This window comes from Hippichthys cyanospilos, chromosome 5 (assembly GCF_059441005.1).
Source record: "Hippichthys cyanospilos isolate Australia breed blue-spotted pipefish chromosome 5, RoL_Hcya_1.0, whole genome shotgun sequence".
In the NCBI taxonomy this organism is placed as follows: domain Eukaryota; kingdom Metazoa; phylum Chordata; class Actinopteri; order Syngnathiformes; family Syngnathidae; genus Hippichthys; species Hippichthys cyanospilos.
This window is the reverse complement of record NC_142373.1, coordinates 4619820-4633350: the sequence shown is the minus strand read 5'-3', so window position 1 is coordinate 4633350 and position 13531 is coordinate 4619820. Positions and strand designations below refer to the sequence as shown.

Sequence of the window (13531 nt, the reverse complement as noted above, 5' to 3'; positions counted from 1 at the left end):
TGCAAGTGTACATTGTGAAATTTGCATACCCAGCTTTTTGCCTGCATCGCGTATGCGCTTGAGAGAAATACGTTTGTCTTTGTGTTTCTATATACAGAAGCACTTCGCGAGACGTTAGCGCTTCCCTCTACGGTTTTATAGAAGATTCTTTGGATGAATCTCTGCTGGTACAGTGGATTCATATCGAGATAGAGTATTCTGACGTATCCGACTTGGGTTCAGTGAATTCACCATTATATACTTGTTCAAGTGACGTAGAATCTTTTAAAATTCGGCGTATGCCCTATATATGTTGGAGCCGGTGGTGACTTTCGAACACGCACGCTTCTGTTGCATATACTCAACCTCAGAATCCACTCCATCATTTTTTTTTTGCTAGCCACCAGCAAGCAAATGTGTGTATCTGTTGGAGGCATCAAATTTAGAACAACTATCAAATATAACTGAAAAGATGTGAATCAATGGCTGTCTTCAAAAAGAGTTAAAATAATACATTATTAAAAATATACATGTGTCTAAATTTAATAAGAGAATGTATAAAATTTTGGGTAAATTTGTGGTGTCAATTTTATATACAGTACACAGTATATGTGATTTTATTTATGTATTTATGATTGTTTATGAACTATGTAGAATGTCTTATGTTCACTAAAATAAACTATCAAACAAAGGGAGACAAAAAAAGATGCTATTAAAGTATTGATTTTGATTTTGTTCATGATTTTTCTTAGGTTAAGATTAGCCAGAAGTAACAAGATCATTTTAGAGATGTATGGTATTATTTTCAACTTGTAACTTGCCAAATGAAACCTATTTCAGTGAAAACTATAAGTCTGAACCTTACATCTTGATCGTAAAATTTCGACTCCATTGTTGTAGTTAAATAGCTGCCCAATTTATTTAATCTTTATTTACATGGAACCTTATGCTCAACCTGTGGATCTGACATATCTGTTATGATCAATTTTCTTAATTAGGGCTTTGTGTTTTCATTAGGTTCGTATGCAAATAACAAAGTATCTGTTATTATTCAGATATTGTGCAGTAGATCCAGGCTGGCAGTTTATCTCCCTGGGCTCAATGCTCTGGTCCAGCATATTGCCTGCACCATGGGCTTTTCGACTACTGGGTCCTGTGGCTCTGGTAATCACCATAAAACTGTAGCCTCTTCCATAAATGGTATGACAAGTTTTTTTTTATCTTTCTCCTTTTCACATTTTAAATTGTGGCATATTCAAAATGCTACTGTAGCTGCTTTATTGACAAGTATCCAAACATCCCAAATGTCAAGACAAGATAATTAAGAACTGTGGTTTGGAGGGGACCGTGTTTTCTTTAGTAGTTGTGTTGCTTTCTCTTTCAGAACCACTTACATTGCGGCATGATGAGACCATGGGACCTTTTGATGTCAAAGACCAGATGTCCTTTATGCCTGGTAATCCACGGTTGGAATGTCATTTACTGGGATCAGAAAAAAAGATGAGACTGACAAAAAAGATGGTCCCTGACCCACGTTATACCCTCTTGAGCACTGAGATATATAAGCCTGGACTGCTTATGAAAGAACTTTTTGTAAGTATAGTACAGTACAGTATATTGTGTATGTGTGTGTGTGTGTGTGTGTGTGTGTGTGTGTGTGTGTGTGTGTGTGTGTGTGTGTGTGCGCATGCACGCACACACACACACGCGTGTGTCCATCCGTCCCTGGGTATCAGTTTCTACCCGATTTGGGCCACTGATTTACACACATCTAACAAAAAGTATTAAAATATCCTAAAAGATGTGGGCATTCCTACAACACGTGATTGGCTCCTAACACGACAATTGACCAATGAGGGCAGATGTTATACCCCACTCCCGCTCAGAAGTATATATATAAGTATGTATATAAAATTTTTGTCCATATTCTGTTCTTTTCGTGTCATTTTACAGTGGGCCCCCGTGTTACGACCTTAATCCGTTCAGCGGCTTGGCTCGTAATTCGAATTCACCGTATGACGGGCAATCCAAACCTATGTTAATTAGTTAATGCGTGCAACACGTGCAAAAACCTTAGGTAAAAACATCACAACTTTATACACATATTAAAAATTAGTAACATAATCTACTGTACAGTTAAATTAAAGAACATAAATATACAAAGGAAAAATGACATTTACCTTTGGGGCAACGTGACTTGAGCTGGTGGAGGCGGAGGGGAGCAGAGACCAACCCGCAGAATTTTTTTTTTTTCTTAAAAGAGAACTTTTTTCAAACGAGAACTTTTTTTAAACAATGACTTTTTGTTTAAACGAAAACTTTTTTAAACGAGAACTTTTTTTAAACTAGAACATGTTGCACTATGCACTATGCATGCGCCTCCTTTGTATTTTTTTATTATCTCACTTCGTTTCTATTGTCATCATCCTCTTCTTCCTTTACCACCACTTGCAATTTTAGAAGCCATGTCTAACAGATAAAAGTTTGCAAAGTCTTCATAACACACGGACCAGCTCGTGCCATCAAGCAAGATGAGGGAGTTCGGCCAATAGCATATCGGCATTTCTGTGATCGATGTGACGCCGGCCAATAGCATATCGCCATCTCCGTGATTGCTTGAATTGACCAATAGCATATCTGCATTTCCGTGACATGCAAGAAAAGCTGTTTTTGTTGATGCAGCAAAGCAAAAAAATTGTGCGGACACACTGACCGGCATGTTGGATGGTTCGTAAGACCAAAGGTTTTTGCATAAAAGGGGGACAAAAAAAATGTCGCGGTCCACCTCATAAGATAAAATATACGTAAGACAGGGGGTTCGTAAACCGGGGGCCCACTGTATAGCCAATTAGAATTCAGCTGTTTTGTGTCACCAGGCTCTATGGAATCTGGTTGCAATCCGACCTATTTGAAGGCATTTGCAATTGACAGTTGCGGGCTTCTGTGCAGTGTGCAAAGGCATATGTGAACAGGTCCATATAGTTAATAGATAGCTGCGATAGCCAATCGAGTCATAAGGCGACATCTAGAAGCCTCACATTGAATGTGACTTGATACTCACTGCAGAGGCGGTGCTATGTTGATCAACCATGTTTAATGTTGGAAAATTTAAGTTGTTAAATAAAGTTATTTAAAAAAAACATATTGCTCGACCGAGCTACACCATGTTGCTTGGCCCATCTGTATTAAAGGCGTAGCGTACAGTAAAGCTTGACCCACGGACATTTAGCAGAAAAATGTACTTGCTTCTTTTTTGAACCCACAATGGCTGAAGAAGAGTATATATATATATATATATATATATATATATATATATATATATATATATATATATATATATATATATATATTTTAGAGCTGCACAATCAATCGAGTATTAATCGCAATCACGATATTGGCTGCCATGATTAACTAAGCTGATCCACGGCGATATTAATATTTAAAAAGTCAAGCACTTTTTTTGATTGCAAGTCAAATTATGTACTACCACCAGAGGGTAGTATTGTTTCTGTGTTCGGTACATGCAGCATCCACTTCAACCTGTGGGCCTGGAAGGGGGCTCCTCCCACCTGTGGTCCCTTCTGGAGGTTTCTGATTTTCCCCAAATTGGGGTTTTTGAGTTTTTCCTTCCCCTTCTGGGAGCTTTGACAGGGGATGCTGTTGTGTACCTTACATTGAAAAGATGTCTCTGTATGACCTCTTTTCATTCTGTGAAGCCCTTTGAGACTTCGGTGATTTAGGGCTATATAAATAAAATTTGATTGATTGATTGATTGAGAGGGCAATGACAAAAACCTATTTTCTCACCCTAATATATTATTTACCAGTGTGAAATGGCTTTGAGTTTATCGCCTGATTCTTAATATATACGGTGCTAGCTGTCAATTGAGACCCATTTTGAAAAATCCGATTTGAAAATTGGAAAATCCGAAAATTGGAATGAATTCGTTTTGAAATTACCGAAAATGACATTTTGACAATTAATTGATTAAAAATAAAAATTGCTTAAAAATAAATATCGTGGGCCCCTGGTTTACGAGATTAATCCGTTCCGCGGTTGGGCTCGTAAGGCGAATTCATCGTATGGTGGGCAATCCAAACCAATGTCAAAGAGCTAATGCACTTAAAACCCCAGGTAAAAACATCCAAATTGTATATACTGTACATATTAAAAAGTGGTATCAAAATAGTATAGTTGGTGCTACGTTTATACAAAATACATGCATACAATTAAATAACATCATGAATAAAAAATATATAAAGGATTTATTTACCATTTGAGCGACTTATGGCGAGGGTAGCCTAGGCTAGGCTAGGCTAGGATAGCTTAGGCTAGCTTAGCCTTCTTTATATGTCTTGATTATCTCTAGATTCGTTTTCATATATATCATCTTATTACTTCTCTCTTTAACATCACTAGCACTCTTGGGACCCATGGTTAACCCATTCAAGTTTGAATTAAGCAGTAAAATGCTAAAACAACAAATACATTATTTTAAGCACTCAGACGAGATCCAGTCTTTGGCATGCAGCCATTTTGATCGTGACACCGACCAATAGCAGACCAGCACTGTAGTGACGTTCCGCAATCCAAGTCTATGTTAATTAGCCAATGCGTGTAAAACCCCAGGTAAAAACATTGAAATTGTATATACGTATTAAAAATTTGTATCAAAATTAAGCAAGTACATTTGATTTTTCTGCTAAACGTCCTTGGGTCTCGCTTTGCTGTACGCTACACCTAATGCAGATGGGCCAACCAACATGGTGTAGCTCGGTAAGTGCTAGTTATATATAATATACATGTATAAAAGTAAATACCATAATAAATAAAAAAATATATACAGGAAAGGAAATGATTTACCTTCATAGTGACAAGACAGCTTGTTATGGCCATATTCCCTAGTGAGGGTAGCCTTGGCTAGCTTAGCCTTCTCCGTATTTCTTGATTATCTCCACCTTAATTTCCATACTAATCATCATAAGCAGTGACACGTGTAGTGTAGGCACGCACGTAGACTGACCGACATGTTTGAGAAGAGAAGCTTTTTTTTATGTCGTAAGGTGAAAAAAATGGCGTAAAGAGGAGACAAAAAAAAACATTGCGGTCCACATCGCAAGGTTAAAAAAAAAAACATAAGGCAGGGATGCTGTAAACCGGGGGTCCATTGTATATATAAACTCTTGAATAGAAATACTTGGAGACCACTTGATTCTCAGTTTAGAGATTCTATAATACAATATATTAACTTTGAAGTGTAATTTGAATACATGAATAAAGTAGGTAGATCTTTTTTTTTTTTTTTTTTATTAAATAAAAGCAGCTAACATGTTGGAAAATGTGGTAAGAGATTTTTGAAGGGTGCCACAAGCCTCCAGTGTGCAATAATCAGCAGCATCCTGTTATTCAAACCCCACATTGCGCAAGAAAAAAATACAAAAAGAAGAAACTTTGAAACCACAGGTGAGAGTGTAAACGTATGAAAACTAATGGATCTATGAACACTGACGTTTGTGAAAAAAAAATCCACAATATAGAGTTTTCTTTTGTTTGTTTTTTTCAAGAATATACATTTTCAATGTGCCAGTGTGCCATCTGGTTGTGTCCTACTATAATTTTAATGTTACAATATTGTTTTGTGACAATATTCATTGGTTTATTCAAAACTAAATGAACAGGTTGAATATTTAAGAAAATTGTATTGTTGTAATACTGGAAAATGTGTCACCGAATCCATGTGAATCATAGCAAAACTGCACTGAAACAAACACTAAACATTAGTGCTTATGTGTGTGCCTGTGTTAATGTATATGCAGGATGAACCATCCACCAATCATAATAGCCAGAAAACAGACCTGGATTTTGACAACTCATCCGTGGAGTGTGTCATACAGTCATGCCCTGAAAAGCTAAAACCAGGTAATTTACAGACACAACATTATAAACATAAATTACTTTTCAGTAAGTTATACTCAATTTTTTTATGTTTCTTCGATGTGAGGGAAATTTAAAAGAAACAATCTCTTGACTTCTTGTCCCAGAGCCCTACATATAAAGATCATAATTTCTTTTATGAGCCCCCTCAAATGATTCTTTGTTGGTGAGTTCTTTGAAATTTTCGCGATCGCCAGATCTTCAATACCTGTTTCCTGAAGCTCCATGCTCTCATGTGACAGTAGTCACAGTGACCCAAAAGACAAAGGCTGATATGACAGCATGGTCATCTGCTGTGGAAGAAGAGCGAGATCACATGCTTGACAAGGTAAGCTATACCTTAAACATACACTCTCAAAGTTGTTGGTATCCTTTCGAAAGATGAATAAACACACACAATGGTCCCTGAATTTACAGAAAGGGACGAAAACATTCAATTCTTAATTATTGCACCTTTAATGACCCAACAGAAAATAATCATACATATGGTAGGTTTACAGGGTGGCAAGGGCTGGCACCCCTTGCAACCACAATTCAATTTGGTAATGAATCTATCAATTTTAGAAATTTTAGGTCATTAATGTGTCTCATATTGTTTGCATTTTGAAAATAAAATTATGATTTTACACACAAACCCTCCTCCTGTCAAAAAGAAATGGTCTTTTAACAACTATGGGGAAAATGATGAGTCCGTGGACCGTTTTCATTATAAAAATCAGTTTGTCATACAAATGCTTGGTAAATGGACTAAAATGCTTCACTTTAAAGGCTGATTTACCCGCATATGTCAGACACCTATTTTATGTGACTGGATTATCAAGTGGGCGTGCTCTAATCCGATCAACTGTCTAACCGGTAAGTTTTTTGACAGCACGGAAGACTTTTTTGTTTTATTATTATTTTGATTCTATTTATTCTCATAACAACGTGTGGGTTTAGGACGTGGACGCATAGCTGGGACTGTGAAATACGCGAGTGACAATGTTTCCAACTTTGTACTACTACATTAAAATGATTATCTTAAACAAATTTAGGGCTTTAAAACAATTTTGATTTTTGGTTTTATTCTGTAGTTTAGTATTGCATTGTAAAATAATAAAAAAATAAAATAAAGTTGGCTACTTCACTGATTTCACTTTGTGCATGTTTTTTTTAACGTAACCCCTGCAATAAACGAGGGATTACTGTACTCCATATATCAAGTTGAGTTGAGATTTATAATTGGGCTCTCAATGTTTTATGTTGAGTGTTCTTTTGTATTATTGTTCTTTTTAAAGTGTTCTGTAAAGCGTTTCTGGAACGCTTCTGGAGTTATTACTGCAAATAAGATATTATGACTAGTGCTATGTTCGACTGTCAGAAGTAATGAAAATATCAACTAGTTGGAATTGCCAAAATGAACAAAATGGACACAGAAATTTCATACGGTAACACACTTAAAATAGAGTTCAACATAAGGTTATGAAAAAATATCTTCCTCTTTCATTAAGTTTGGTTATGTATCTTGTTTTCTTTTAAACATCTATTATTTACTTTAAATTGATTTTTTTCTCAACCCGTGTTATTTTATTAAATGTTGATTTTATGCCTTATAATCTATTTAAATACTCCACTTTGGTTTTGAATAAATTGTCAGTTCAGTTGAGTACACCTTTAAATTACAACCAGTCCCGTTTTTTGTAATGGAAACAAATCAATATTACTTTACAGCAATATTGCCTACAGATGGGAGAATAAAAGTGACACAATATACAAGTCTCAACAATTCAACAAAACTGTTTATCTTAGAACATTCAATGTCTCTCATTCCAGTCCTGAATAGTCAATCATTGAATTAAAAAAATCCACTGCGATGCAGAAGAAAAAACGGATAGATCCTACCAAGATTCAAAGAAAAATATATCGTCCAAGTGTTCTTTGGTCTTGCGCGAAGCACAGTTCACGGAGCTCATTGTAGCTCGTGATATTAAATGTCACTCAAAAAGTCCAACTCCGAAAATAGTTCAGAGGTTTTTGAACCAAACTTAATAACATGGTGAAGACAGATTGTAACACACACCATTTTTTTCTTAGTGGCACACAAACTTCTACGAATAATTTCCTCCAAGTGTACTCTTCTTTGATTAACAGAAGCTAACTGCACACCTTCGTGTTTCATTAACGAGAACTAATAAAAGAAGTAAAGTGTGCATTTTTTTAATTAACTTTATTTCACAGCAACAATATACATAAACGTTACAAAACATGGATGTAAAGTCTACCAGCAATACAACACTAGAGTATACACGAACATGAGGTAACAAAAAAGTAATGAAGGGTAGTCAAACAACCAAGCCATAAAAATAAATACAATAAAGGAAAAAAAAAAAACATAAAATTGCATAAAGGAAAAAAGCTCAAGGTCACCTCTTTAGAGCAGGCCACAGTCTCTGCACAATCCTCTAGTCTGAATAGCTTTGGGGTTCAAAGAAAAATGTATATTATTCTGGTACATCAACAGTAATACTTTAAATACATCAAAATTTGGTCTTTGCTTAGCAACCTTTACACAGTGAACATAAAATTTTGCCAAGATTAAGAGAAGGTTGATAACATATACTTTATCTAAGACCAGTTTATCAGAATTCGATAGTCCAAAAAGAACATATCTAAATTGGATCTTTATTGAGGGTTCAATTTTAGAAATGATAACATTATTTTGATCAATCCAGAAAGTATGAGTGTAAGTACAATTCCAGAACAAATAGGATAATGTTTCATCTTCAGCAGAACAAAATTAACACAATATGTCAATTTTATTATTATATTTCTGCATCTTAATTTTCACAGGATAACATCTGTGAAGTATTTTGGAAGAAACTTCTCTCACTTTGTTTCTAATTAGATATTTCCTAGGCTAAGCCTAACTTCCTTCCAATCTATGTCTTCATATAAATAATTCCAGTTTGAACAATTTCCCTTATACAACAATTTGTTGCTTTATCACTTAGAAGTGAACATGTATTACTAATAAACAAGTGATTTGGATCAAAGTGTGGAATGTTACAATTTCGCCTCTTCGAAGCAGAAATGAGTAACCTTTTAGAACCTTCTGGTATTGCATCATATACAATAGAATATTCACAAGGTGTAACTGGAATTCCATATGTTGAACAAAATTCTTCATAAGTAAACAATTGACCATTCAATAACTGACTAACAATATATTGTTATCAACCCATCTCTCAACATAAAGAGTTTTAGATTTGTATTGAATATCTTGATTATTCCACATATAATATTTATGTGGGGAAAAGTTGTGTTTCTATATCATTGACCAATACAAAAGAAGTTGACTGAAAATTTGCTCAATTGATTGGTAATTTTGAAATATTATAGTTACATCTCAACAAAAATGCTAAGCCTCATACTGGCTTGAAAATATATGTGGTGATGAAGTTCCTCCATATTGAGTTGGGGTTCTTAAAAAACAGCTTGACCCATTTGATTTCAAAAGTTGCATTTAGAGAAGAAAAGTCTAGAGCATTTAGGCCACCGGAAGATAAGGTATTTATCATGACATTCTTCTTTATATAATGCACCTTGTTCTTCCAGATAAAATTAAACAAAATTTTGTCTATCTTGACACACAAGTCATTTCGTACATTAAGAGCCTTAGCTGTATATCTCCAGCCTTTGCAACCAAAATCCTACCATTTGTGGATAAATCTCTTTGAAGCTTTGAATCTTGAATCTTTGAAAAATTTAATCTTTGTGGACTTAACTTATAATGGGACTGAAATGATCAGTTCTTCTTTCTTTTTGGTCTTTTTCAATTATGACACCAAGATATTTTCTGTTGCGCTTTATTGTGATCCCTGAAAAACTCTGATCAGAGCATCACTTAACTGGAATAAAGTGCACATTTGTGGTCACAAGCGTTATGGCGTTACATCATTACGTGCCTTTCAAAATAAAAGTTCAGATGGTTGGCTTTAATCATTTTTAAATGAATACAAATAAAAAAATAATAATGGCAAAATGAATTTGAATGGTTTAAATCTTTTGACTTTGAGTCATATTGTTCAGTTTTGTATTTACAATAAATATATTTTCTTAACTTTTTTGTGAGTCGGCTTTTATTTTGTGAGGTATATCTTTACCAGGGTTACACCTTGTTACAGCTGGAGCTGTTGAGAAAGCACAAATAAAGATGCATTTTGTTGTAATGTGTAATGCCCCACCCTTGCTCCAGAGGTCGAAGTGTGCACGCACACTCACACAATTGACTTACACTGGATAATTCAACTGTGAGAAAAAAAATATTCATATGAACCGCAGGTACATTGGAAAAATACACTTAACTAAACTTTGACCTTTTGTAGTTTGTCGAAGGAGCGAAGGAGATCTGCTTGATTCTGCAAAAAGAAGGATTCTGGGCAGACTTCATTGATCCTTCTTCAGGCCTGGCGGTAAGATCCTGCATAAACATAAAGCGACGCCACAGAAAATTCCTTGGCAGTGTGTATAAATAACAGTGCCAGTATCAATGGCACCTCCTGAAAAGTTGAAGCTAATTAATAAGTATAATGAATGTAACTCATGTAATCACTGTGACGCAGTAGGTGCTGTAGCTCGCCATTGACCGTTTTTTACCCGTTTTTTTATATGGACGTCAGATATTGCCATAATGTAGACAGCATTCCTAACTATATCAAGTTTCATATTCTTCAAGAAGGGGGTAAGGAGGTGACACTGCCACTCTGGTTCTGCCTTTTTACAGATGTGGTTAAGTTAATCATGTGGGATAGGGGCTTGAATTTTATCTGTAACTTTGCCACCTATTGTATCAGAAGAATATCAATGATTGAGTGCTGCCAATGTGTAAGGCATCTTGATGTTTAAAACCTTAAACTTACAGTACAATGTCTCCTATTATGATGAATGCAATTGTCACTGTTGTACTATTGTCTTTACATACAAGATAGATTGAACTTGCAGCGTGCTGTTGTCAACCCCATTAATTGTATACTTGGTGTGGAGTGTTTCTTAGTGGCATAGTGCTGCTCGTATGCCTGCTGCCACATCAAGTGCCATGATCACCTTGGATTAAAACATTTTATTAGGGTGGCATAGTCATGACGCCTAAAGTATTTCCAATAAGAGATGAGCTGGCGAGCGATTGTTTTTTGTTTGTTTTTTTGGTCACTCGTATGTTACCCTAAAAAACAAAACATAATGTAGTCTAACACTATATTAAATTATTTGAATTTTTTATGGCTTTGGATTGTTTGGTCACTTCTTTTTAGCATATAATGAAAATTTATCTTTTGTCACCATCAGCGAAATACCGCATAGATCTGTCCCGATTGCTGATCACATAATCGTGCTCATCCTTGGCTGTAATAGCGCAAGTCATGCTTGAAAAAGCGTATTTATGACAAGGTATTTTTACTCTTATAAAATTTGAGGTTTATTCATGCACGTAAGTGTTTACTTCCTCGGATCTAGGAAGTAAACACTTGAAATTGTAGGACCGAGATCTATGATGTATGAATTAAAATGTTGTGTCTCTACAGTATACATGTTTTTCACCTCTGGTAGAATACCAGTATTGCTGCCTACTGTCCAATACCAATATGAATCAGATATATTAGCAGAAATGTCTTTTTTTTTTTATTGAAATGTTAGAAGTCACTTGATAAAATTATACTATTAAAACAAAAAACTATAGTCAACAAGAGTAGGTATGAGAAACTATGATCTGCTTATTGGGCATAATAGCAAGAGCTGTACGGAATGGATGACGAAAACAAAGAAAGGAATCTGCTGACAGACAGTTTATCTAAGTGCATGAGTATAAAAGTAAGCCTTATGTCGGGTTTTAAACATTACTACTGAAGCAGATGCTTGAACTCATATCACTATCAATTTTACTGGCGTCATAATGGAAGAAGCTCACGATCCTGACCGAGCCTAAGAGCAGAAGTGAGCATTTGTGTGCAGCAGTATGGTTTCATGCTAAAAATGAGCACTACAGATGCAATATTTGCTTTGAGGATGTTGATAGGAAAGTACACAGGTCAAAAGGGGGCTGCATCGTGTCTTGTTCTATGGTGTTGGGCAGGCTGACAGACACCTAACCATAACCCTAACCCTAAAGACAATATTAAAGAGACGATATTAAAGTCTTCAATCAACCTACCACAGTGTTTTTGGAATTGGGGGGAGGGGGGGGTGGGGTGGGGGGTGAAGTGGTGCATATATGTTATTGTGTTACAGATTTGTATGTGTTTTGTAGAAGTGGTTTGACATTTTTGCTGGATGGCATACCACTTTAATAATACTTTTAATATTATGAATAATCAATACTGTATATGTCGTATAGCCTATGTCGAGCTTGACATGAGCCTTTTTTTTACAGTAAATGCAATATTCAAATGTCATTAGATTCACTCACTTTTTATTCTCCTCCCCAGTTTTTTGGACCTTACACAAACAACACGTTGTTCGAGACAGATGATAGGTACCATCTTCTGGGCTTTCAGATTGAAGACCTGGGTTGCTGTAGAGTTCTTCGTCATCCTTTGTGGGGGGCTCATGCCTTTGTGGGAGTAATATTTACTAATGCACCACCCAGCAGCCTTATGATGGATAATTTGTAAGGATATCAAACACAAGCCTGTTTGCATTTGTAATGAAATGTTCTTAGCTAAAGAGCTACCATCAGTCAGCATCTTGAGCTCATAGTTAGTGTACTGTATGCAATGCATGCATGAAAAATACAACACATCTGTATTATTACTGTATCTTAATAAACACTCAAACTATACAATCTGTCTTTTCGCTTTTTTTGTCACTGCAGTTTTTAAGCATTGGTACTGTATCAGTGGCTCCCAACCTTTCTCTTCTGTATGCACCCAAACTCTTTCCACTTGCTATGAATACCCACTCAATCATACGTGATGTTGATTCTCAAAAAGTAGAACTCAAAGGGTGCGTAACATGAAAAGTCACCCTTGTGAAGCTTTAAACCACAGTACTCATTTTACCTCTGAAAACTGTTTGATCCCCGGGACTCTGTAGACTAACAAACTATAGATTCAAACTGCATTTACAGCAAAAACCAACAACAGATATTAACAAATGCCAAAGTGAAAACACAGTAGGTTTATGGCCCACAACTTGATGATAGGGTATTTTTTTTTTTCCTTCTCATGGTAGACCTGTTGCGAACCACTACAGTACACCATCCAGAGGAGGAGTGTCAAACATGTTTAAACTTGCGGGCAGCATGAAGGAAAATCTATTCCCATGTGAGTGGGATAAAATCATAGTGTACATTTCTATAACTTCAAAACAAAAACTACAAATATATTACTCATTTTTAATATTACCCAAAATAAAGCAAGTACAACATCACTATTAATCATAAAATATTAACATTACTTTTAATCACAAAGCATAAATCATAAAGCAGACTTATGTTGTCTGCTGAGGGCGAATAACTTTCTGATATCCATCTCGGAGTTACACTTTAAGTCATCAAAATAATCAGTGGTGGTCGGTGCGTTTCACACTTAGGCCTTCAGTGATTCGATCCCTCAGAAGCACACGTACGCATTACCGGGCTACATA

The 13531-nt window shown here is 35.6% G+C and overlaps 1 protein-coding gene across 1 annotated transcript in view; it reads left to right on the top strand.

The window, feature by feature from the left end:
• Positions 1–12722, top strand: part of mmadhcb (metabolism of cobalamin associated Db) — a 16838-nt gene extending 4116 nt beyond the window's left edge. The window contains exons 3-8 of the mRNA XM_088415553.1: positions 1035–1179; positions 1364–1572; positions 5797–5899; positions 6112–6242; positions 10279–10365; positions 12373–12722. Coding sequence (XP_088271679.1) covers positions 1035–1179; positions 1364–1572; positions 5797–5899; positions 6112–6242; positions 10279–10365; positions 12373–12558 — 861 coding nt within the window. The 3' untranslated portion in view covers positions 12559–12722. The remainder of the gene's footprint in view (positions 1–1034; positions 1180–1363; positions 1573–5796; positions 5900–6111; positions 6243–10278; positions 10366–12372) is intronic.
• The last annotated feature ends 809 nt before the right edge of the window (positions 12723–13531 follow it).